The following is a 27756-nucleotide window of genomic DNA, read 5'->3' on the forward strand; positions in this document are numbered from 1 at the left end:
TTTTTTCATTCACAAAACTGAAACTTGATATCTTATTTAAAAGACATCCAATTCTTTATCACTTGATCCAATAAACATTGGTCCCTCTTATTTAGATATTCACATCTAAATCGTTAACACGTGACTAATATGTATTTATTTAAGCCAAAGTTGAAATTTCTCAAGTCATGTATTTCTAACTAATTTATTATTAAATATATATATAGATAGATATAGATATATATATATTTTTATTTTCTTCTTGTTTGACATGCCACAAATATTTATGGTCTTCTTGTGTGTTGTGACGATACAAACTACACAACTTCAAATGTAGGAGGTCATGTGTATATATATATATATATATATATATATATTTTCTTTATATTTTAATCCAAAATTTAAGACCCCATTTAATTAACCTAAAAGGGGTCATTAATCCAAATTCGTCCAATTAAAACCTAAAATTGATTGGAACTTGATTTTAGGTAAAATTGGTTTCCATATTAGTTTTAGATTTTTTTGTCATTAATATATTTGATTTAAAATTATTCAAATTAAATTATTAGATTTTCTAAGAATAATCATTAAAGGCGATATGTATTTTTTTAACTTTAATTTCATTATAGGTTTTTATCATATATATTTTTTTATACAATACCTAGAATTACCATAGTCTAAACTTATCCTTGGGTCGAGTTAGGCCTTGATAAATTTTTAGGCCCATTTGATGAGCTTGGGCCTAGCCCGACCTAAAAAATTGACCTAAAATTTTACTTAAGCCCAGCTTGAATAAAAGTGCTAAAACCTAGGCTCGACCCGTCTGTATTAAATTTTTTATATCATTTTTAAAAAAATATTTAATACATCAAAAACACTAAAAACATTAAAATAAATGTTTTCCAACAAATTGAAAATAAATTTAAAAAATCTTTATACTTAAATGACACTAACATAGATGCAAATTAACAAGTAAATGCATCTAAAATAGTAGCAAAATTAACAATCAAATAAGAGTTATACAATATCCAAATAATAACAACAAAATAGTAGCAATATAATAGTGAAATAGTAATTTTTTTTTCTTTTTGCAAATTCAGGCCAGGTTTAGGCAAAAAAAAGCCGTATCCAAGGCTTGACCCATGTTCTAAATAAGTCTTATTTTTTTTTCCCAAGCCCATTTTTTGAGCTTATATTTTTACCCAAACCCTCACACTTTCCGGACGGATTTTTGGGCCGTGCCGGGTGGCCCGACCCATAGATAGGTCTACCATAGCCTCTCCCAAATTTTTAAATAAGAGGATAATGCGCTTCAACGCACTTGAACTCATGTCCTCCTGTACTAGCAATAATGTCGATGCCTATCGAGCGAATACTCAATCGGCAAAGCATTATGTATTTTAAAATCACCTTTGTGCAAGAGGTACCGTATTAATAAATTATATATATATATATATATATAAACAAATAACCTGTAAAAGATTATTAATAATGTAATTTGAATTATTATGAATTAATATTGATATTAAAATAACGATGATTTTTTATTTTTTAATATTAAATATTTTACGATTAAATAGTATTAATATAACTATTTCTAAATTAATTAAATATTTTTAAAAATATTTTGTAATTTCATCATTTTTTATTCATTAACGGTGTTTTAAAGATTTTAAATAAAAACTAATGTGATAAAAAAATTATAAGTACGAAGTTTATTATATCATAAAATTAAATATTTGGTGACCCAATTATTAAAATTATCAATTATGGACACGTTTTCTTTTTCTCTAAAAAGCGATTATTTTCCTAAATTTAAAAAATGACCTAAAAGGCCGAATAAAAAATCGACATGTATAATTAATTTAGCTAAATAAATTTAATTATCAAAACTATTAAAATTTATTACTTGAATATCTAAATAAATTTAAGTACTTATTAATTATTACAAACTACATGAGTGAATCAAGAAATTCTAATTGACATATAAAATTCAATTGTGTTGAAATAAAATATTAATAGTTTTACAAGTTTTAGTGATCCAATTGTAAAAATTCTCAAATTAAGTGACTTAACTACAAATTTTCAAAAATAAAATGACCAAAAGTGTAATTTATTTAAAAATAATTTTAAATATGTATAAACATGTTGGTACTGGTAACAAAAACGATATGCCTACCGATATGATATTGACTATCTTTCACCATTACTATTGGAACAATTAAGAATAGGTATGTTCGAACACGCTTAAATTCGCATTGTGTTTCGATTTAAGTGTTAGAAGTAAAAGTAGAGGTAAGATTTGTATAAAAAAATTGTTTACTTTATCCACAAATTGAAAATAAGTTCATCATTGTTTTGAAATCGTGCTTATTTTCAGTTGAATTTATCCGAAAGAAACCCATATTTTCAATGGTAGATGCATCAATCTGTTGAAAGAAAAATTCCTGATGAGAAAAGTAAAAAATAAAAAATCAATGCTTTGTTCTTCAAAGTCAACTAAAATCATCAACTTTGGACAAATTATTATATATCTTCTCTTCTCTGCAATTCATCTGACATTGCTAAACTAATAAATTAAGTACCTTTCAAAGTAACCCAAATAGTTAAAAGAAGCAAACACGAAATCAGTATGGACATATATGCAATTTTCTTTGTAGAAATCGTTGACTTTTATTTGTTTATATATATATATATATATATTATTTTAGAAAATCCCTCAATGACCAAGTCTACCAGTCTTTTTCTTAGAAAAATTTCAATTATCTAACTAATCTTCCATTACCTTGTAAATGGATGCTACCTACTGCCATAGACATTTATACAACAAAAACAAGCTTTTGCTTCAGGTATTGTCTTTATGCCATTGTTTCTTAGCATTCAATACATACGTACATATATATTCGATAATACGATAAAGGGTATCCCTTATTTTGATGTTCAAGTGCTTCTTAGCATTCATTTTAATGGTAGTCTATTACGTATTTGTTGATTTGACATGATTCAAAACTTTGAACTATTTGATAAACCAGACTCTAGATGATACTAAATTCGATCCGGTTTTTGTCGTCTCATAGCGGTTGGATTCAGACTACTTATCGGAAAACAAAATGGTATCGAAAACCAGATTTTGGTATCCTTTTATCCTGCTGATGTTCTTATGTGCTGGTGCTGCAATGGACACCATCAGACCAGGCAACCACTTGAATAGCTCAACAACAGTGGTTTCAGTTGGTGAAATGTTTGAGTTGGGATTTTTTCAACCTACAGATTCAGAACATTACTATGTGGGAATTTGGTACAAGAATATCAAGGAAGATCCAGTGGTTTGGATAGCGAACCGGGATTATCCGGTCACTGCTTCGGCTTTTTTCTGCATAAGCGATGATGGCAACCTTGAGATTAAGCAAGGTAGGATCATTTACAGGGTGACAGATATGACATTACCTAAAGCAAATGTGAGTGCTAAATTGTTGGATTCAGGCAATCTTATTTTGAGAGATGAAAATTCTAGCATATTATGGCAAAGTTTTGATTTCCCTTCTCATACTTACTTGCCCGGTATGAAACTCGGATACGATACAAGGATTCAGAGCACTTGGTCGTATGTCTCGTGGAAGAGCTCCAATGACCCGAGTCCTGGAAATTTCACCCTCAAATTGGATTCCGGACCTGAAAAACAGATCATGATCTTGAACGGAGATGCGATATACTGGAGATCAATTAGGTCATGGGGAGATAGCAGCAACTTCTTTGAATTCCCTGTTGAAACAAGGTTGAACATGTACAACTTTAGCTTTGTTTCGGAATCTGATACGGCTTATCTCACTTACAACATCTATAGGAACGACACGATCAGTCGATTCACGATCGATGCAACGGGACAATTGAGGCAACTCTTATGGTTAGACAACGAATGGAGCGTGTTGAACAGTCAACCGGTGCAACCCTGCGAAGTATACGCTTACTGCGGTGCCAATTCGAGCTGCAGCAACGTTTCATCACCAATTTGTAGTTGTTTACCAGGATACAAACCGAGTTCGGTTGAGTTTTGGAACAATGGAGATTTCAAAGAAGGATGCTCAAGGAAAAATGAATTGCAATGTGGCAAGAACGATGGATTTCATATGCTTACTAAAGTAACATTGCCACAAAAACATCTGACACGAGAGGTTCAAAGCTTTGGTGACTGCAGGTCATCCTGTTTGAGTAACTGCTCGTGTTCCGGTTTTTCGTATACCGGTCGGAATTGCTCGATATGGACCGGAGAACTAATCAATTTGCAGCAGCTACCAGTTAATAATAGCTCTGGAACAGATTTTTATCTCAAACTAGCAGCAACTGATTTGGAGACTAAAAGTAAGATCAATTGTAACATTTTTTCATATTGTGATTCAATGGTGGAAAATGATACAATTAACTTGTTTTGTTTCTTGGAAATGAAGAAAGCTCAAGTAACATGAGGAGAGCAGTTATTGTATCAGTGACGGTAACTATGACAGTTTTTACTTCAGCATTTTGCATTTGGCAAGTGAAGGTGAAGAGAGATAAAAGAAAAGGTGAAACTTTAGACACTTTTATTTTGTTTCAAGTATTCGTATCCGACACTAGTGGCACGTATTCGGGTTTCATGTTATGTGTTCATATGGTTCCTCAACTGTTAAACAAGCAGGGCAAGACTTGTTATCATTTGAAGTTACTATGAGTCCATCACATACCCAAAAGGAACAATGTAAAGGCAGATGGCAAGTGGAACATGAGAACGAAGTGGAAATTCCATTATTCAGCTTTTCCAGTGTATCTGCTGCTACTGATAATTTCTCATTCTCAAATAAACTTGGAGAGGGTGGTTTTGGACCTGTATACAAGGTAAATTTCATAGATTTTGTTTGAAAATTCCAATAGTTCCTCAATTTGAATTGGATTAATTTGGGTTTTAAGATTTTGATCCGGGTGGTTTTCGACCTAGATTCTAATAAAAATTATGATTATAGATATGTGAGTCAAGTTCGTCGTGCTGGTTTTAGGTTGAGATGATTTTAATTGAGTCAATTTGGGTTTTAATGTTTTTAGTTTGATTTTTGAAGTTCGGGTTCATACCCGACCCTGCTGAAAAATAGGTTTACAATTTTGCTCTAGCCCAACCCGAATAAAAAATATTAAACTTAGGCCTGTATTAATTTTTTTAGATTATTTTTTATATAAAAATAAATTTTAAAAAATATAATTCATCAAATAGACTAAAAACATTAAAATAAATGTTTCCCAATAAATTGAAAATACATGTAAAAAAGTCTTTATACTTAAATAATACTAGTTGCAACTTAATAAGCAAATGCCTCTAAAATAGTAGCAAAATTAACAATAAAGGAAGAATTATATAATATCCAAACAATATCAACAAAATAGTAGCCATAAAATAGCGAAATGGTAACAAAACAATAACATTACAGTAACAAAACAACAACATAACAATAGTAAACACTATCAAACAGCAGCAGAATTTTTTTTGTCTAATTCGGGCCTGGGTAAGAAAAGTCTTGCCTGAGGCCAGGTTCATTTTCTAAGCATGTCTTATTTTTTTGCCCAAGCTCATTTTTTGGGCCTATATTTTTGTCCAAACTCTCTCACTTTTCGGGTGGGCCTTCGGGCTTGGGTAGGTGACCATGAATCGGGTTTAAGCATGGTATTAACACACTTAATACTTCTTTAAGCCTAACCCAACCTGAAATATGGCTCTAAAATTTTTACCCAATCCCACACATATTTATAAAATAATTAATTCCGATCTATTTTAAGGACGTCTATATTATTTGTTTGCTTAAATAAAATTTACCCATAAAACTTTACCTTGATAGGTTGACATTAATATTTCAACCATGAACAAATATACTCAAATCCAGTCTATTTGGTTTTAGGTTGCACAGGTTGAAGTTTTAGTCATTTTATGGCTATGAAGCATTGACACTTCGTTTAGGAGAAAGTCCAAGTGTCGAACAAGTGTATATAACATATATATAACTTTGACACAGTACTAGATTAGATTTTCACATCCGAAGTCAAAATTGATGAGTATAATTATGAAATATATGTGAAAACTTAGATCAATATGTGTAAAGCACCTTAAAACGTGACATTTTCGAATCAAATCACTATTTAAATGTTATACAAGTGATCACAATTTTATGAAATAAAATCATGTAATCTGCAATTGTTAGTATCACATTTGTGTGAGAAATTTCACTGGGAAAGGATTGTTGTTTTTCAGGGAAAATTATTGAAAGGGGATGAAGTAGCAGTGAAAAGGCTGTCGAGACAATCTGGGCAAGGTTGGGTTGAGTTAAAGAACGAAGCAATGCTAATAGGCAAACTCCAACACAAAAATCTCGTCAAACTTCTTGGTTGTTGCATTGAAAGAGATGAAAAGATTCTTATCTATGAGTATTTACCCAATAAGAGCTTGGATACTCTCCTCTTTGGTAATTACTTCTTGTTATTTCAGTATAAAGATGTAAAATTTCTATAATATGTTAGCCGAATTTTGAGGTGATTGTCGGATACAGGTATTTGTCTGACAACACAACTATATTTAAATACAGATACGAATACTTTTGTGAAAATTAAGAGTGCGTCAAACATAGGTTCTCATGCTTTGTCACTTGGATGTTCATTTTGTCTATTAAATCCATGAAGGTACCAATGCAATGGTTACACTACCTTGGAAAACTCGAGTTCGAATCATCGAAGGGATTGCTCAAGGTCTTCTTTATCTCCATCAATATTCTAGGGTTCAAATTATTCACAGGGATTTGAAGGCCAGCAACATTTTGTTGGATGAAGATATGAACCCTAAAATTTCGGACTTTGGGATGGCTAGAATTTTTGGAGGCACAGAACAACGAGCAACTAAACGAATTGTTGGAACTTAGTAAGTAAATCGTGTGTGTACATTTATAATATCAGTGAACATAGGGTCATAAGCACGTCTTTAAACTGCGAAACATCTTGTTTATTATGATTGTAGCCGTATTAAAAAAAGTTGAAAATCGACTTTTATTATGAAATGCAGTGGTTACATGGCTCCTGAATATGCTTTGCAAGGCGTCTTCTCAGTGAAATCAGATGTCTTCAGCTTTGGAGTTTTGTTGTTAGAGATTTTAAGTGGCAAAAGGAACACCGGTTTCTATCTAAGCAATTCTCTCGATCTCATTGGATATGTAAGTGTCGTAACTTCAGTCACACGTAACCCGAGTTAGGGATATTGTCTGTCAATGTGATTTCAATTATAGCTTTACCAAACACTGGTTTCTATTGAACAATTCTTTCAATCTTATTGGAAATGCGAGTGTCGGAACAAAAGCCTGAGTTACGAGATATTGTCTACTTCAACTTGAACGTCTTTGTGAGCCTTTTGGGTCAATATGGATTCATTTGTAGTTTTATTAAACTTCTGTTTTTCAGGCATGGGATCTTTGGACAAGCAAGAGGCCACTAGAGTTTATCAACCCTGAAACGCATGATGCGTATTGTCCAATTGCAGCAACTAGATACATGAATATTGCACTCCTTTGTGTTGAAGAACGAGCGGCCAACCGACCGATAATGTCGGACGTTGTCATGATGTTGAACAATGAACTCACCGTCTTACCTTCTCCGGTGCAACCGGCTTTCTCGAATGCCAGAAATGTCCAAGATTCAAGTCAAAGCATCCCAGAAACCTCTCAAAATAAACTTACAATCTCAGTTATTGCTGCTCGATGAAACTTGTTTGTTTTGTTTATTCTATTTATTTATATGAAAACTTGAATGTTTGATTGATTTGGCTATTGAAGATCTTCCTTTCTGCCATATAAATTATATGGCAGAAAACTATAAGGGACCTTCAAGAATGTATATAGAATGTAAAAACATTGTACATCTTTTTCTTATGGCAGAAAATTTTGTAATTATTGGAACATTTTCAAATATTTATAGTATCCCAATAACTATAAATGAATGGGTGTAATTAATCAAAAGATAAATCTTTTAGTCATTGGTCAAAAGTTATATCATTTGATTTTTAAAAAGAATTATAATTATTCAAAAATATTATTTGAATAGTTACAAAATTAAATGAATAATTATTATTATATATTTATTCATAAAGACACCTATTGAAAGATGTCTCTATGAAGAGACAAGAAAATTCCTATAAATAGGAATGGGTTTTCATTTGGAAATATATCAACAAATTTTAATATTATTTCTTCTCTTCCTTCATTTTCTAATATTATTAGATTATTCTATAAAGTATTACTGCAGAAATCCTTTGTAGAAATTGAGTTTTGTTACACATTACTCAATTGCATAGTGGACTATTCTCGTCGATTAAAAACGCAAATAGTCATTGGCTTCATTGTATCCTCGAGGTTAATTTGCTTGGAACTCATTTGCACACTGAAGATAAGTGGGGGCGAATATAACCTTAAAGATAGTGGCTTGATACACGCCTTGGAGCCTTGTCCTATTTCTTCTTTTTCTTTTCGAGTTCCGATCGTGTGTTCGAGATTTTCCTTACCGGAGTTTTGTAATAACAGTAATTGGATACGTCTTTCTTATATCTGTAAGTTATCTATTTAAGCTTGAAGGCTGTTTCAATATTTGAGAAGATATGGACAAAATTATTAGATAAAAAAAATGGACTATGCAAAAATTATTAGTCTTTGTGCCATCAACTTCTAGTTTTTATTGTTCTAGATTGGTGAAATTATAATTGCCATCTTCTTAGCAATTATAATTGAAATTTAAAAATCGAATTTTGATTTTTAACGCCTTGAGGAAGTCAATATCTACCCTTTGGGAAGTCTTGGTTTTCATCCCTGTATTTGATTCTTTGAGTTAAAACCCGCCCTCTAAGCATTCGTGAGTTCAAGAATAATGAAGAATATCAAATGGTAAAAAGCATCAAGGTTTGGGACTACAGTTCAATTGGATTAGACGAATTTGAGCATATCCAGCCTACCCAACATCGAGTTTTGCACCACTCTGCGTCTTGAAACCTCATGAACTTTACTTGATCAAATTTATTACTTAATATCACAACAAATTTTTGTTCTTAAAATTCCATCGCCCCAACTAAATTAATTTTCAAACTAATTTTTCCAACAAAGTATTCATGACAGACCTTGTATTCTCAATCTATTCTACATGGGCAACTTCATTTTTAGGTCGATTATCAACCTCTAGTCGATCTATATAACAAGCTTGTTCTTATGAGGTCAAATTTTTCTTAGCCCTTGGGTTCATTAGATCATTTAAAGCCTCATTTGGTGCACCAATTTTGTTTCAAAAGAAGCATGATGGGTCATTATAATTGTGCATTGATTATCGAGCATTCAATAAGATTATTGTGAAAAACAGGCATCTAATCTCACTCATTGCAAATTTGTTTGATCAACTTGGTAGTGCAAGATGGTTTACCAAGCTGGATTTACGATTGGGGTTCCATCGAATTAGAATAGCTAAAGGGGATGAACCAAAGATAGATTGTGTGATGTACTATGGCTTGTATAAGTTTCTTGTAATGCCCTTTGGACTAACTAATGCTCCAATGACATTTTGCACTTTGATGAATCAAATACTTCAGCCTTTACTCAATCATTATGTGATTGTTTATCTTAATGATATTGTGGTGTACAGTAAGTCATTTATAGAGCATGTGAAGCATTTGAGGAAAGTGTTCTAAACCATGAAAGAGAATGAGCTTATGTCAAGGAGGAAAAATGGTCATTTGCACCGTGTAAAGTACTTTTCTTAGTCCACGTTATGGGAGGTGCTAGAATCCGGATGGATATATAGGGCTGTAAATGAACCAAGCTTGAATGAACAAACCATTATTCATGTTCGTTTATTTATTTTTAAGCTTGTTTGTGTTCAGTTTATATTTGTTAAGAATTTCAAATTTGTGTTCATGTTTGTTTATTTAAAATTATGTGTGTTCATGTTCATTTGTTTAATGTTCACGAACATGTTCATTTATCTTAATCGAACAAATAAACAATAAATACATACACATATATTGTTTAGATATAAAATAGTCGAATATAAATATTAATAATTATATTATAAATGAAAAAATACAAACCAAGATAATTTGATTAATATATATTAATGGAATTTTTATAAGAAAATATCATTAATAAATAAACAAGTCATGAATGAACTTGTTCGTGAACATAAATGAACCAAACACACATCTATTCATGTTCGTTCATTTATTAAACGAACATAAAAAAAAATTTCATATCCGTTTATTTAGCTTAATAAACGAGTATAAACGAATGTCATACAAACAATTTGTCGAAACCATTTTTTGATAAAACGGGGTCGACTTGGGTTTTGAAAAATGAAAACGAATGTGGGAGTCGCCACCAATCTTTTTTTGATGAGGTGTGATCGGGTCACCTCGTAAAACGGTTGTTTTTAATAAACGATTTAGATTTATTAAAACAATGCTTTTGGTCTGCGAAATTCTGAAAAAACAGGTTCGGGAGTCGGTTACATACGAGGAAGGATTAGCACCCTCGTAACGCCCAAAAATTGGTACCTAGTTGATTAATTAGTGTCTTAATGTTGAGAATTGAAAATTTTGAATAGATTTAAAATACGATCCTTTGTGAAAACTTATATAAAACAAGTTACCCATTAAGACTCTCTTATTTCGGAGAGAGAAAATGTCACACCCAATGAGATAGGGCATGATATTTCACCTCCTCAAAAATGAACTTGTCCAAAAGACTCGTGCAATAAATTTAAAAGGATATTTAATTGTTTAAGTCAGATGAAGAAATCGCAGTCTAATACATTAGGGCACAATTTCTCAATATTCTAAACATTGAATATTGCCTTTATTATTTTTTTAGAAAAATCTTCATCTCGAGAAATCAACGTGTCACATCCAATGCATTAGGACACAACGTATTGAATTCCCGATAATGAGCTTTTTATTTATGTTTTGATTAAAGAGCAATCTCGATTATTCAGATTCAATGAAAGAGTTGGAACCCAATACATTAGGGCGCAATCCTTTCGAAGATTCCAAATACCTAGTATTGCCCTTATTTTTCAAAATTTTCTCTTTATACGAATTTGGGTAAAAATTATATAATGAAGTAACAATTGTGATAATGTAAATATAAATAACATGATCAAGAACAATAATAATAATAATAATAATAATAATAATAATAATAATAATAATAATAATAATAATAATGAAAAGATAAATAAAAAACAAATCAATCATGTATACACAATATCAAGTAAATAAACAAATAAAACCGAAGCATTTAAAGAATATAATAATGATAATAATGGTCATGTGAATAAATAAATAAATATCAAGTAAAGCAATAATAATAACAAAGAAAATAGATAAAAATTATAAAATATAAAATATATATATGTACATATAAGAAAAATATATACGTATGTGAATTATAAATATATATATAAATACATATACATATTTTAATATGTAAAACATATATATATATATATATATATATAAGTATGTATATAAAATTATGAAACATAGAAAATATATAAAGGTAAGTGTATATATATTTTATAAAATTAAAAAATGTATACGTATATGTATATATTATAAAAAGTATGTATGTATACATGCATATATAACAAAATTTGAAATTTAAAGGCATAAAAAGTAAATAATAATGATACAAGATTAATGATGCCACATAATAGTATTAATAATATTAAAATAACTAATTTAATAATAATAAAACTAAAATAACAAATAGAGGATTAAATAGCATCAATAATCGAAGACCAATGAAATTAAAACAAAGAGTATAAAAAAGGCAAAATAAAATGTAAACAAATTTGAAAATAATGAATTTGAAAATGAATAATAAGGGAAAAAGAGATTTGAAATCAACAATATACAAATCAATAAATAAATTATACACAGATCAACAAAATAAGAACAAACCACAAAAAATAAAAACGCAGGAGAGAGAGAAATTTGAGTGAATACTCTTAAGAATTATTATTACTCCCCACTCCCGTGTTTTACAATGAAGGGAGAGGCCTCTATTTATAGTTGAGCCTCCCCAAATCCAACGGTACAGATCAATTACATCAACGACAAAGATTAAAGGGTATCTACAAATTAAATCTCTAAGATTATAAAATCATATCTTCTAAGATTGCATATCATATCTAAGATTGCATATCCTTGAAGATTATGTTTCCATAAGCTTGTAGATAGACCTTCAACCTTTTCAAGTAATAGGTCATTCCGATCGGGCCAAATGATATAATCTTGTACTGGACTTGGACTTTGTTTTATTATTTTGGGTTTATTATTTTTTTGTGAGCCCGGGCTAAATTGGCCTTGTAAGAGCCCGTTTTTGCTCGGGCCCATACCAGCAAAACAAACCCAAATGATAAAAACAAAAACAGTCCATTTACAGAAAATTTAAACCCAAAATTACAATGGCTCGAACGGCCCAATAAGAATTAAAACCCTAAAGCCCGAATGGCCCAAAACCTAAACTAGTTTTCAGCCAAGAGCAAACCCTAGCTAGCCGCCGCTCCTACCCTAGCCTCTGTCACCTCCGCACGAGCACGCCTCTCCCCACGTACGTGCCACGTCCACGTCACCGTACGGCCGTACACCTGAAACACACAAAGAGCGCAAGCAAACAAGAAAACGCGGATAAAAAATTGCAGGCAAAAAGGAGCAAAAAAATAGCAGAAAGGGCAGAGAGAAAAAAAGGGGATGTATTTGGATTTATTTTTTTCCTGGATCCGGCTATATAAAGCCGTTTTTGAATCTGTAAAAGGGGGTTCTTTTTTCCTCTACACACAATATCAATACAGAGAAAAATATTGAAAGAAAAATATTCAAAAGGTGATTTCCAAGTTTTTTTTATTTTCTCTGGTTATTCTCTTTCGTTTTAATATTCCTTGATTATGTGCTAAAAAAGAAAAAAAAGAGTAAGAAGAAAGCAAAGAGATTACCTGTAACCGATCTTCTGTCACTCCGTCGTAATCGGAATTGGGTGAAGGTTCGGAGATCGGCCGAATGGTCATTAAGCTGTTTTAGGGGTTTTTTAACCTATAAACAGAACAATAAACGTCACTGTTTGATACTAATTTAATGGTTTCAAAACGGTGTCGTTTGGAGGCTAGACCCGCGCGGTGACCCGACCCGATGGGAGGATCCGCGCATTTTATTTCAATGGTTTATTTGCGCTATAGATCCTTTTGTGTTTTGATTTGTTTTAATTTAAATTTTATTATTATTTTGATTTATACGCTATATTTGATTTCGGTTTCAATTGAATCTGTGTGGAAACGACACCGTCTTGAAGATTCTAATCCATATACCAAAGAAGATTTGCTGGTTAAATTGCTGTACTGGTCCTTTTGATATTAATTGGCTCTCATTTTGGTCATCTGCGCATTATTTTCAAATGTACCTTAAGATTTTTGTTTTAATTTAAAATTTGTCCATTGTTTTGTCTTTTTATTATTAAATTAACTAGTTTATTATCAATTGTTATTATCTTTATTTTTTAAAATAATAAACCTAATTTTGTTATGATTTTTATTATTTTATTATATGTTATTATCTTAAGATTTTGCATATTATTATTTAAACTCTACAAATATTTTATTTTGGACATTTATATATATATATATATATATATATATTCATTTGAATTTAAAAAATCACACAATAGCATTTCATGATCCTTTCATATATGTATATATATAATTTATATTAAAATTATTTTATTGTACATATGTATATAATATAACGTTATTAATTTCAAATCATGAATTTTTATGCACAAATATTTTATTCCTTTTAAATTTGCTATTCTATCTTACTCATTTTAACTTATATATATTATGACTATATATATTATTATTTACATTAAGATTTTTTTACTTATAAATCAAAACATATATCAATTTTAAAATTTATTCACTTTTATTTTCTTACAATTTTTTTCTTTTAGAATTTACTTAAACATATATATTTTGAATCTTGAATTCATTTTTTATTTTATTTTGTGAATCCACTTTATTTCCTTTTAGATTAATAATTCTTGAATGCTAATGTTGATATTGGCCCAATGTATGATTGAAACTATTATTGTTATACTTGATTATGTTGATTTATTCGTCGGTGTATATTTACTATTCGAATTCCGCATAGTTCATAGTTTATTTAATCATTGCATTTTTTATATATTTCAATAAAAGCATTAGAGTCATCTTATTTCTCAATTTGTCAAAGTACTCGGCCTTCACGACTCTCGAGAGAATTGCACTCTAACTTACTGGGCTTCAATTCTTCCGATGAATTTAAATAGCCGAGTATCTCTTTTGTAATAAAACCACATGACTTTTAAATAAAGCTTGTTGGGAATTCAAAATGTCGAATCCTAACTTACTGGATATAACATTTTGTTATCTCGGATTAAGGATTTTAAAATAAAGGCAATATTCGGTATTCAGGAATGACGAGAAATTGAACACTAACTTATTGGATTCTAATTTCTCGATTGACCCAAATAACCAAATATCCTTCTCAAAATACATTTTAAAATTTAGAAAGATAAACTTAATTCCAAAGATTAAACAGTTGCACCCTAACTCACTGAGTGTGACAGTTATTTCTTCGAGATGAGTATGTCTTGTCATCCAATTCATTTTATTCGAGTTTTCTTTTCAAAGGATCATATTTTTAAAATCTTTTCAAATTTGACATTAAGACATTAAATAATCAATTCGGTAACAATTTTGGGCGTTACGAGGGTGCTAACCCTTCCTTGTGCGTAACTGACTCTCGGACCTATTTTCTCAAATCTCGCAGACCTAAAATTTATTTTTAATGGTGAACCGATCACACCTTAATAAAAGATCGGTGGCGACTCTCATTTCTATTTTCAAAGTTGATCCCCGTTTTTCGAGTTAAAAAAATGGTTTCGACAGGACTATTACACAATTCATAAACAATTCATTGAACGTTATGTTCATTTACACGCTATGGATGGATGAGAGCAAAATTCAGGCTAATGTTAATTGGAAGCCACGAAATAAGGTAACAGAGTTGAGATTATTCCTTGGGTTGGCAAATTATTACCGACAATTCTTTGAAGGTTACTTTAGAATCACCGCACCATTGACAAATTTATTAAAAAAAAGGGGGGGGGGGGGAAGTGTAGGATTGGAGCCCTTAATACTAGAAAGCCTTCGATTAATTGTCGGATTATACTAAACCATATGAGGTACAAACCGTATTTCATTTCTCCAACATAATTTTATAAGTCTCATATAAATTAGGAATATCATCATCACTATCACTAATTGCATTTGAAGCTTTGGCTGATGTTATGACTACGTTGGAAGGCACATTTTGTGACCCTATGAATTTCTCTGTATAAAAGTAAATAAATAAATAAAAATACTTTTTTTAGAGAAATAAATAAATAAACTAAGTAATGTAAATATGGTTTTTCATTTTTCTAAAGAAACAAAAACAAATTCATCATCTTTGATTTTCCTAAAGGTGTGCTTAGTGTCAACTTACACCTTATTCGGAATGACAGCAACACATCATTAAAACAATAATAAAACAGTTTATTCAAGTCGGATTCGGGCCAAAAACTCCTACTCGAGACTCGATTTTTTGAAAAAATAGACCTTTAAACTTGGACCAATGAACTAGATAAGATCTAAACCTTGTGCTCAATGAAAATCAATGCCCTTAATTATTGTGAATTGATGGAGATGGAAGTCTTATTAATGTCGTAAGCAAAGAGGACTAGTAGCTCAAAACGGAAGCATGATGGTCAACTCAAGTGTGTAAACGCCGCATATGTGAAAATTAGTTCAAATAAAATTAAAAGCAAAAAATTTATTAAATAAAATGAATAATAATTCAGAATATCGAATTTATTATCCGTAAAAATAAATTAAATTTAAATAATAAATATTCTTGTCTTTTTATAATTAATTTTTTTATTGTGTTTGTTCTCGTAATAGATTGAATTTAAAGATATGATTTGTGAATCATTTTATTATTGATTATCGATTTTTTAATGTCGCCCAATTCATATATTTCTCTCAATTTTGAAAAGTCTTTTCTTATTCCCTAGAGAAATAGAATGCTTTGAGTGGTCTATTTTATTTTTTTGTGGCTTTTAAAACAATTTTATTCTTTTATTATTTCCTATAGAAATAGGAGAAAATATTATATGAAACTATGATTCTACGTTATCCTTATCCCTTTTCAATGATATCAAAATTTTCCTCCTGTAAAAATTCAAATCAAACTAAAAAGACTAAAAATTAGGAGGAAAAATCTGATTTGTAATTTTCCCGTTAGAAAGAAATAAGGATGACGTGGAATCACAGATTCATACAATATTTTCTCTAGAAATAGAGTGCTTTGAGTGATCCATTTTCTTTTTGTTTCTTTTGTGGCTATTCGAAACCATTTTTTTTGTAATTGTTAAAGCTATAAAACATTTTGTTTTCCATTTTTTTGGATTAATTAACATTTTTTACTAGCCCCTTTAATTTTAATTTAATTAATTAAATTTAATAATTTTATCTAAGGAGGTCAAATTTGAATTGTTGTTCAAATTTTTTTCAATTTGGTGTAATTTTCTACCTAACAAAAGTAGAAGCACGCTCTGTAGGATTTAAACCTACAACATTGGATTTTGGAGACCCATGTTCTACTGATTGAATTAAGAGCGCTTTCTTATGATAATAAATAATGTAGCGACCTAAAAATTTGGCGATATGCATGGGCGCTAATCGAATTAATTATTGAAAATTTGAAAATAGAGTTTCGATTTTATTTGCAAAAGGAGTCGCCACCGATCTTTTTTAGGTGTGATCGGACACCTAATAAATTCTCTTTTTAGAAGAAAAATTTATTTTTAAATTTTCCTAAAAAAGAGGTAATTTTAGGTCTGCATTAAAATCCAGAGAAAATTAGGGTTCAGGAATCGGTTACGCGCGAGAAAGATTTTAGCACCCTCGCGACGCCCAAAATTGGTATCTCGTTAAACGCGCGTTGTCTTAATTTTCAAAATACAAGTTCAATTTAATATTTAATTGTGATCCGATTGAAATACGAGAACCCTTTTTTTAAAAAAAAACACGAGAGTTTTGAAGCGCAGTATTTCTTTTTTTAAAACGAAAGTTTTTTTTTAAAACACGAGAATTTTTAAAAACACGAGAATTTGTAAACACGAAAATTTTAGAAACGCGAAAATTTTTAGAAGAATGAAAATTTTTAAAACACGACATTTTTTTTTTGAAACACGATTTAAAAAACACGGAAATTTTTTTAAAAAACACGAATATTTTTGAAACACAGAAATTTTTGGAAAACACGAAAAATTTTGAAAAAATGGAATTTTATTTTGAAAACATGAGAATTTCGAAAGACGAAATCTTTTTTATTTTTATTTTGTTAAAACACGAATATTTTTGAAACCACAGAAAGATTTTTTTTTTAAATACGGAATTTTTTTGAAATATGAGAATATTAGAAACACAAAAATAGAAATTTTTTGTGAACACGAAAATTATTTGAAAAACGCGAAAAGTCGAGAAATTTGTAAACACGATAAAATTTTGAAAACACGAAATTTTTGAACAAAGTGAAAGGTCGAATTTTTTTAACACGAGAATTTTTTAAAAAGACGAAAATTTGAAATACGTAAATTTTTTTGAAAACACGGGAAATTTTTTTTGAAACACGATTTTTTTTAAGAAGTACCATATTTAACACGAATCAATGATATTCATCCCTACATGGCGATGAAATCATCGAATTAGTACCAAATCGATTCAACTTAATATTTAATCGTGATTCTATTAAAACACGAGAATTTAAAAAAACACGAAATTTTTGAATATTTTCGATTTTTAAAAGGGCATATCGAGTTTAACGCAAACCGGTGATATTCACCCAACATAGCGATGAAATCAAAGATTTTATGTTAAATCGATTCGTTGCCTTATTTATTAAAATTATTTAAAATAAATTAAAAATATAAATACAAAAATATAGAAATACATAAAATACTAATAATATTAAAACAAAAATATATAAAAATACGAGCATTAAATTAAAAGTGAAATAAATGAGATTACCGAAACGATCCAAAACACGAGCTTGGTCGAACGGGTTACCAAATTGAACCCTTTTCTTTTTTTCTTTCTTCTTTTTTTCTTCTGTTTTTTTTTCTTCTCTGCTGGGCCGGCCTGTTGGGCCTGTGCACCTGCTGGCTGCTGCTGGGCTGCCTGCGCACTGGGCCTGGCTGTTGCTGGGCCGCTGGGCTTTGGGCTGCTTCTTTCTTTTTTCTGCTTTGTTTTTTTTTTTTTTTGCTTTGCTGTTTTTTTTTTCGGGCCTGGGGGGTTTGACTAATGGGCTTGCTGGGTTGGGTCGGTTCGCCGGATCGGGTCGGGTCGGTTTGACCCAACTGTTGATTTTGCTTTTCTCTTTTCTTTTTTTTTTTTTTTCTTTCTTTTTTTCTCTCTTTTTCTCCTTCTTTTTCTTTCTTTTTCTTCCTTCTTCTCCTTCTTCTATCTCCTCTTTCTTTGGTGATCCGGCCACCCCCTTAAGTCGAAAACAACGCCGCCGTGGTCGTCCTCGGCTCCTCTACTTGCTCGGTGGTCGGCGGCTCAACGGTAAGCATTTTCTCCTCCTCTAAAATCAACTATTGGCTGCTGTTTCTTTGACTCTTTTTTTGGGTTCTCTCTCTTTTTTTTTTTTAGATTTTGCTTGTTGTTTCTTGGATTCTTGCTTGCTTTGCTAGGGATAGGTGATGGTGGTGCTACGGTGGTGGGCACGGTGGCGCTGGTGCGACGGCCGGCGGTGGGCTGCTGTTTTTTATTTTTTTTGCTCAAAGCTTTTGTTTTTTTTTTTTCCTTCCTCCTTCCTTCCTTCCCCCCTTTTTTTTTTGCTTTGGGGGTTTTAAAACCCATTTTATTTTGATGTTGTCTTCTTTTTTTGCAGGTAGCAAGTGGGCTAGGGAGAGGTAGGCCGGCCGCCGCCGTTGCAGGCGCAAGTTGGGCTGATTGCTGTCAGAGGGACCAAAATGTAAATACAGCAAAAGTTTTGGGGCCGAAACGTAATTTAGAGAAAGTTTAGGGGTTGAAAGGTAATTTTGAGAAAATTTAGGGGTCAAAAGTAATTTATAAAAGTTTAGGGGTTGAAATGTAATTTCGAGAAAGTACAGGGGTCAAAATGCAATTTTTTAAAATTTTTTTATTTTTTTAACACAAAATTATTCCCGGACAAAATTCAGTGATTACAAATAAGACTGCAAAAAGAATTCTTTTATTTTATTACCCAAATACATTAAATTCCTACTATTATTTAATATTTTATTACTATTTTTTCTTAATTGAAGAAATAATTGGAAAATAAAAGAACAAATACAAAATTGAATAATAACCCTAATAGAGAACTGTACGATACGATTTGATTCAACATCTCGTTCATTCAAGTTTGATTGTGTTATAGCTCTATAATAATTGAATAAAATTTATCATTGGATGAATTGCATTGGTGATATCAAATAGTTTTTAGAATATTCGAATTGAATATTATTTAAATTTTAAAAAATTCAAATATTTAAAATTATTTCAATCCACATTATCTATTAGGTTAAAATATGTTATAAGTCATTGTACTTTTTTTAATTTTAGAATTTAGCCCTGCACTTTTATTTTAGCAATTTAATTCCTCTATTTTTCAGATTTTAAAATTTAGGTCCAACTATTAACGATGTTAAAATTATTTTGTTAAATTAAGGTTGATTACAATGTCATTTTTTAGTTGCATTACTACTATATGTGTCTTTTTTTATTCCAAATGTCACACAAATAAATTTAACAAAAAAATATTAACAATTGAAACTAAATTTTGAAATCTGAAAGTACTAAATTCCTAAAGAAAAATACAAATACTTAAAATTTCCATACTTAACAGGAGGATTGAACATTCTACCACTGATTAAGATAAAAAGATACTTACTATCTCACCTAACTCCGGTGTTCCACATATTTTATTTTTGTCAAAACATAGAAAGAGAAAGAAGAAGACTAAAGCAACCCACGTTTTCAAACCAAAAGCACACCACAAAGACTTTTCATTCTTATTTTAGGTTAGACCCTCCTTTTTAACATATATCTTATATCAATAACTTCCATCAATGTAAAAGCTTCTCATTAATGGAGACTCTTTGGTGGTCGACTCTCTTTTTCTTCTTCATTTTCAAAGCCTCAACACTGAAAATCATCACTCCAGGTGATTTCATTAAAGACGGCGGTGAAACACTTGAATCCGAAAATGGAACCTTCGAAATGGGTTTTTTCAGTCCAGGGAATTCGAACAACCGATACGTAGGAATATGGTATAAATTTTCAAACACCACAGTCGTTTGGGTTGCTAACAGGGAAGCTCCGGTTTCAGATAATAATGGAGTTTTAAGCTTCGACAACAATGGAATCCTCACACTTTTCAACGAAACGAACGGCGTCGTTTGGTATACTAACCCAAACACATCAAGAACTCCCCATGAACCTGTTTTACAGCTTTTCGATTCAGGAAATCTCGTAGTGAAAGAGAAAAACGAGGATGATTCAAAGAATTTTTTCTGGGAAAGTTTTGATTTTCCTTCTGATAATCTTTTACCAGGGATGAAGATTGGGATAAACTTAATCACTGGTTTCGAATACTATATATCGTCATGGAAATCATCAGATGATCCATCACAAGGTCAATATTCATTAAGGATCGATCCTCATGGTCAACCACAAGTTGTTTTGAAGAAAGGATTGGAAACAGTTTACCGAGCAGGTTCATGGGACGGTCATTATTTATCAGCTCGGAAACCAGATGATAATCCAATTCCTTTGTATTCATATAATTTCGTGATCAATGAAAACGAAATTTACTTCAAATCGGAGCTGAAAAACAGTTCGTTTATTTCCAGGTACACAATGGATCCATCTGGTTTAATGCAACGTTTCATATGGAACCAAATGAAGAATGAATGGCAAGTTTACTCGACGGCACAAGCTGATGGATGTTCTACTTATGGGTTATGTGGATCATATGCGAGTTGTAAATCCGGTAGGTTTCCACTGTGTTCGTGCTTGGAAGGGTTTAAACCAAAGAGCTCGATGAATACGTCGGATGGATGCAGTCGGACGACGGAGTTGGGTTGTAGTGGCGATGGGTTTTTGAAGCAGAGGCGGTTGGCGTTACCGGACACATCGAAATCTTGGGCTAATGGTAGCATGAATTTAAAAGAATGCGAGGAATTTTGTGTGAAGAACTGCGCTTGCACGGCGTATGCGAATTTGGATGTTACAAAAGGGAGTGGGTGCTTGGTTTGGTTGGATGAATTGATTGATATAACTGAGTTTTCACAGGATGTCCAACCTCTTTACATTCGAATGCCTATATCTGAGCTACGTAAACTTCCTTTTCAGTCTCTATTTTCGAGTCAATCAATTTTTTATTCAATTATTTTAAAAAATAAAAAAAATCTGGTTATATTAAGTGGGCTAATTAATTCCCACGATTAAATTACTCTGATTTATTTAGAAGGATCAATTTACTCGATATCAAAATTAAGAGATACTGAAAATGTCTTTTAACCAAGTTTTTGACTTTTTGCCTACATTTCGGATGAATTTGGGCTGGGGATTGTTGATGTAATATTAGTTGGGCTGAGCTTAGATTTCAGTGGAATTAGATCTGTTTGGGCCCATAGGTCCGCCCAGTTTAAGTTTAGATGAGATCATTTTACTTTGGGCTTAGTCATTTCGGTCCAAATTTATTTAAATTAAATATAAAAAATTTAATTTTTTTATAATATATGTAAAGTGAATACAAGTCCGTTCGAATTTAGACTAAGATATGAAAAAATAGTTTGAAATTTGACCCAACTCGATCATAGACAAATTCAGTAAGACATAGTAACATCTAATTATTAGAGGTGTTTGCGGGTTTAATCAAGTGGGTTTTGGATTGAAATTAGTTTATGCATGATAATAGTATCCCACATATTTGTTTTAGTCCGGTCCAATTCAGCTCGAGTTTTAAATTTTGCATAAAATGATTCATAATTCAAGTTGTTAATATTATTTTTATCTATTTTTTAATAATTATAGATTTTTATATTTATTAAAATGTGGAACCTAGACAATTTATTGTATTTTGAAATATGTACATTGTAATATTGTATATTTGTTTTTTATTTGATAAAATGATGTAATATACAAAAGTGGGATGAAATAAAATATTATAAAATTTAAAAATGGTTCAAATTAAGCTCGAGTTTTGAAGTTAAAACCTCGATCCACTTTTTTTTTTAAACAATTTCATTATAGGTTTTTGATCATATTTGCTCTTTTTGACACAATGTCTAGAACTACCCATAGCCCCTCTCCAACCCATAAATAGGAGGATAGTATGCTTTAGCGCACTCAAACCCGTATCCTCCTGCATTTACAACAATGTCCATGCCAATCGAGTTAAAACTCAACCGGCAAACTGAATTCATCTTTTAAATGAACCTGTTATTTGATGAATATTTGTTTTCGGCAAAATATTTCAGATAAAATTCAAAGAAAGATGGAAAACAAGAAGGCAGTGATAATAGCCATCTCCATCATAGTAGCTATGGGATCCATGGTAACATTGTTTCTCTTATACAAACTCAAGAAAAATCTCAGCAGCAAAGGTAAACCAACATTTTTCCTCAACTTCTATATTCAGATACTTATTTTCGACATGTTTTACAAGTAAATTAGATTCTGTATCAGCAATTTTAGTTTTTGTATATTTAATTTTGAATTACATAAGTAAAATTGTAAACAGCATTAAAGTGGTAAAAGTATAGTATAACCTCCTATATTAAGAGTGAGATTGCATTTTGCTCCCTCTACTCAAAACATGAGTAAATTAGTTCATGTGCGTTAGATTAAAGAGCAGATTTATCATTTCTGTAAAAAATTGCATCCATTTGTACTATTAAAAATTGGAGTGGTTGAAGGAATAACCATATTTGAGACATGGCATGCCACGAGTACCTCATGTTGACGTATAGGGGCTAGTTTTTAACATTAAAAATGGATAAAAAATTTAACAGAAAGACTAATTTTTTTATCTAACATATAGGGGGCAAAATGCAATCCAACTCCTAATATAGGAGCCTCCATAATATTTTTACCTATTAAAGTTGAACATTAAAAAATATCATGTTTTAAAGTGACAATAAAAAAAAGCGAGTCATTTAGTCTTTATAAGAGAAAGAATTGTATGAAACTGTGATTTCACGTCATCCTTATCCCTTTCTAATGAGAGAATGACAAATCAGATTTTTCCTTTTGATTTTCAGCTTTTTCTCCCTGAAAAAATTCAAATCAAACTAAAAGTACTAAAAATCAGAAGGAAAATTCTGATTTGTCATTCTCCTATTGGAAAGGGATAAGGATGACATAGAATCACAGTTTCATACAATCCTTTCTCGTCTTTATAATATTTTGAAAGGGCGAGTATTTGGTTTTTTTTTTGTTTTCACAAGCAGCCTTAAAATATTGACGTGTTATAGACACTTGTCAAACTCCTAACTTTACTTGTAAGTTTAAAAACTCTACCGACAATGTATCAAATATTTTTCCATTTTAAGAACACAATTGCTTGCTTTTAGGGTATAAATAAATTAAACTTCTCCTAATACTATGTCTTTTCAAACATGGATATGAGATATAATCTTTTGAATATATAAAAATTTTACTAAAAAACGTAAAATATGCCAATGTCGAATACATATTCAACGCTTATACTCGAATTAAAACGATATAGAATTTATTGTAAATTCCGAGGCAGGTAAAACTAAGGAAAAGATGGAGATGCAAATATTTGATTTTGCAACTATAGCCAATGCAACAAATAACTTCTCAAGCAACAACAAGTTGGGACAAGGTGGATTTGGTAATGTATATAAGGTAATTATGAAGCAATATGATGTTGAATTCTCTTATTTTAACTTGGATTAAGAAAATCGGTATCGAATATAATACTTCAAATACATTTAAATAAATACAAATACACATTTGAATTCGAGTAACATAGAAAATTATGACTCGATTTCGTGCTCGCTGACATTTTTTTGAATGAAAAGGGTGTGTTGAAAGAAGGGAAAGAAATAGCAGTGAAGAGACTATCAAAGGATTCAGGGCAAGGATTTGATGAGTTCAAGAATGAAGTGACATTGATAGTTAAACTTCAACATCGGAATCTGGTAAAGCTATTTGGTTGCTGCATTCAGGGAGATGAAAGGTTGCTAATCTACGAATACTTGCCAAATAAAAGTTTAGACAACTTCATATTCGGTTCGTAACTTCAACTCAATAATCTCGATTCGATTTTAAGTATTTGACATTGCTATATTTAATTTTTCTAAAACCCGTCTATATAAGCATAAAAATCCAATTAATCCTATAGTATTTATAAATATAGAAGGATTTTGAAAAAATTGGCTAACATCTATATAGTTGACTTTTTATAAGGGCTAGTTTGACCAATGAATATCTCTATTCTATACTCATGTTCGAATATAAATCAAATACAGTATCAAACAAAATATTTCATAAAAACTGAAGAGTTGAAGTTATATAGGTTATGGACATGAATAAAAAATAGATACGATTGATTGTTTGGTTCAATTGAATAAATTATAATAAAGTCAAGGTACAAATTTAAATAAGGAGAATGAATTATCATTGTGGTATAATAAACAAGTGACTTTAACCATTGCTTGCTTATATTATTCACGATTAATCCGATGATTCAACTATATAAATCAAAGCAAATATATATATATATATATATATATATATATATATATATATATATGAGGACTAAAGTTGATAAAAAAAAATCGAGAACTGAAAACTAAACCAGTTTGGTTTTTTTAGCATTGCTTTTGCCCTCTATGAATCAACTCAGAATGAAACTAAGGGTGGGTTTGGATGGACGATTGGGTGCGGTGCGGTGCGTTTAGTTTATTTTTTGTCTCACGCTACAGTATCGCTACAGTGTCTAATCTCACCGCCACCGCTGTTTTTACACTAACCGCAGGTAAACGCACTGCCCATCCAAACTCACCCTAAGTTTGATCATATTCGTTGCAGATAAAACAAGAAACAAATTGTTGGACTGGGAAAGGCAATTTCACATCATAGATGGGATTGCTCGAGGACTTCTTTATCTTCATCACGATTCCAGATTAAGGATTATTCATAGAGATTTAAAAGCAAGTAATATATTATTAGATGATGATATGAATCCCAAGATTTCAGACTTTGGTTTGGCTAGGATGTTTGGTGGAGATCAAATAGAGGACAAAACAAGAAGAGTTGTCGGAACATAGTAAGTTGTTTTTTAGTAGATTTTTATTTATAAATTTTCTGATGTTTTTAAAGTTTTTATTCTGAGTTATTCTTTCTTTTTCTTTTTTCAGTGGTTATATGTCTCCAGAGTATGCTTTTTATGGACGTTTCTCAATGAAATCTGATGTTTTTAGTTTTGGAGTTTTGATTTTGGAGATTATTACCGGGAAGAGAAACAGGGGATACTCGGATATTAACCATAATCTTCTCGAACATGTAAGTACAAATGTCTCCTATTAAATTGTTATTTCTAGCTACAAGGGTCTCTTAAGTCAAATCGAACTTGGACATATAAGTATAAATATTTTGTATTAAATTGTTATTTAAAAGTAGAGATGTTGGTGAGTTAAATTAATTTTTTTTTAGTTTGATATAATGTTGAAATACTTTTTAAAATTAATTCACGTAATTTAACTCTCGAACAACAAATTAATTGTATTAAAGAAAATTTTCAGGCATGGAGATTGTGGACAGAAGGGAGACCATTGGAACTAATCAATAAAACAATAGGAGATACAGACGGAGGCAACGCCACCACCAGCGATGGCACCTACATTACAAGTGAAGTTTTAAGACGTATTCATGTGGCTCTCTTATGTGTGCAACAACGCCCAGAAGATAGACCCAAGATGTCATCGATGTTGCTTATGTTAGGCGGCGAAAGTACATTACCTGAGCCGAATCAGCCTGGTTATTTCATCGAAAAAGATTGGCAGCCATCGGCGACAGCAGCCGATTGTAGATCCAGGAAACAATCAACTTCATCTAATGAAGTCACCATTACAATGTTAGATGCCAGATAGAATTAGAGGTTCATGACGCTAGAGGCGACTCTGTAATTATCAAAGCGCCAAAAAGTAGAAAAGTGTTGCATCTTTCATCATTATTATTTCACGCATTGTACCAAGGTGGGCTCTAACAAATAACCAATTTGTCCATCACCAAAATTTCTCCCAACAACAAAACAGAGACTTCCTCTTAACTTAAATCTCTTGGAGAAGAATCATATTAACAAGGCTAAATTCTGCTATTAGTCGTTATACTTTAATTTGAATATTTTTAATTTTTATATTTTTTAAATTTTCAAATTTCAGTCATCACTAAATGATAACTGTTAAATTCATAAAGTTCTGCTATTTTCAAAATATGATGCGCCAACCACATTATTATATATGTATTGTCATGTCAAGACTGAAATTTTAAAATTCAAAAAGTATAAAGACTTAGAATGATCTAATTAGAGAATATGAACCAAATCTACAATTCTATGCATAGTACAAGACTGGTAATTGAATTTAACCAAATAGACTCAACTACTATTATTTAAATTAGGACTAAAATTTCAAATTTTAAAAAATATAAAACTAAAATTAACAAATTACAAAATTAATTTTGATGAAATTAAAGTATACACTTCCAAATCCAAATCATTAACGCTTCTTTTGGTTTCAAAAGCACTGTCATTACGTTAGTTTAGTGCCTTTTATTGCTCAATTGGAGTACAGCAAGGTGTTTTGGATTAGGAGCTTTAATGAGATACTGTTGTTCGCAGATTATTTGAGTTCGACTTTAAAAAATACTTGAATTCGATTTGATAATTATCGAGTTGAGTTCGAGCAACTCAAGTTATCAGTCAAGCTAAATTCGGGCTTAATAATACTTGGTTCGATCAGATTGCGAGTCTCATCAAGCCTTTTTTTTTATTTTTTAATATATATTTTAAATATTTTTATATTATTAAATGAAATTATTTCTCTTAATAGATATTATTAACCCTAAGCTTAATTATCGAGCTAAATTTGAGCTCAAATACGTACGAGCTTAATGAAGCTCGAGTAGCTTGAGTTTAAAAATAGATGTTTGATTGAGCTCGAGTCAAGTATCAAGCTTTGAATTTCAAGTCAAGCTTGAGCTTGACAATATTCGGGCTTGGCTCAACTTGGCTCAATTACACCCCTAGTTTGGATGATTAAGGGTCGATTAATCATTAAAGTTGAAAATGTTGTGAAAAAAGTACTTTAAAAAAGTTTGACAATCTTTACTATTGTTGTCTAGAAATACTTTTAAAAAGATAATCTATTTTAGATGCAATGTTGTAAAGTAAAATATTTAATGAAAGATAAAAATAATAACTTCGTTAAAAAACACTTTCAGCTAAGTTGAGGAGCTAAAGTTATAATCATACCTAATTTTTTAAGAGAATTGACCAAAAAGTTCATGCAAATATTGAAAATTAGTGGATCAATTTTAAGCAAATAAAAG

General features: G+C 30.8%; 2 protein-coding genes across 3 annotated transcripts; both read left to right on the plus strand.

Moving 5' to 3' along the window:
* Nucleotides 1-2717: 2717 nt before the first annotated feature.
* On the plus strand, nt 2718-7971 carry LOC105768296 (receptor-like serine/threonine-protein kinase SD1-8). 2 transcript variants are annotated; one of them, XM_052630420.1, is made up of 8 exons: nt 2718-2828; nt 3057-4338; nt 4425-4538; nt 4652-4848; nt 6248-6458; nt 6673-6907; nt 7049-7196; nt 7441-7971. In XM_052630420.1, exons 1-8 carry the CDS (start codon nt 2772-2774, stop codon nt 7738-7740), a joined length of 2544 nt encoding a protein of 847 aa, XP_052486380.1. In that variant the 5' UTR covers nt 2718-2771; the 3' UTR covers nt 7741-7971. The 2 variants fall into 2 exon arrangements, with proteins under 2 accessions (XP_052486380.1, XP_012443610.1); XM_012588156.2 differs by having other exon boundaries at nt 2730-2828; nt 3012-4338.
* Nucleotides 7972-19948: 11977 nt separating this feature from the next.
* On the plus strand, nt 19949-26591 carry LOC105768297 (G-type lectin S-receptor-like serine/threonine-protein kinase At4g27290). The gene is made up of 7 exons (XM_012588158.2): nt 19949-21508; nt 22656-22781; nt 23930-24048; nt 24225-24435; nt 25237-25474; nt 25566-25710; nt 25950-26591. Exons 1-7 carry the CDS (start codon nt 20260-20262, stop codon nt 26295-26297), a joined length of 2436 nt encoding a protein of 811 aa, XP_012443612.2. The 5' UTR covers nt 19949-20259; the 3' UTR covers nt 26298-26591.
* The last annotated feature ends 1165 nt before the right edge of the window (nt 26592-27756 follow it).

This window comes from Gossypium raimondii, chromosome 5 (genome assembly GCF_025698545.1).
Source record: "Gossypium raimondii isolate GPD5lz chromosome 5, ASM2569854v1, whole genome shotgun sequence".
NCBI lineage: Eukaryota > Viridiplantae > Streptophyta > Magnoliopsida > Malvales > Malvaceae > Gossypium > Gossypium raimondii.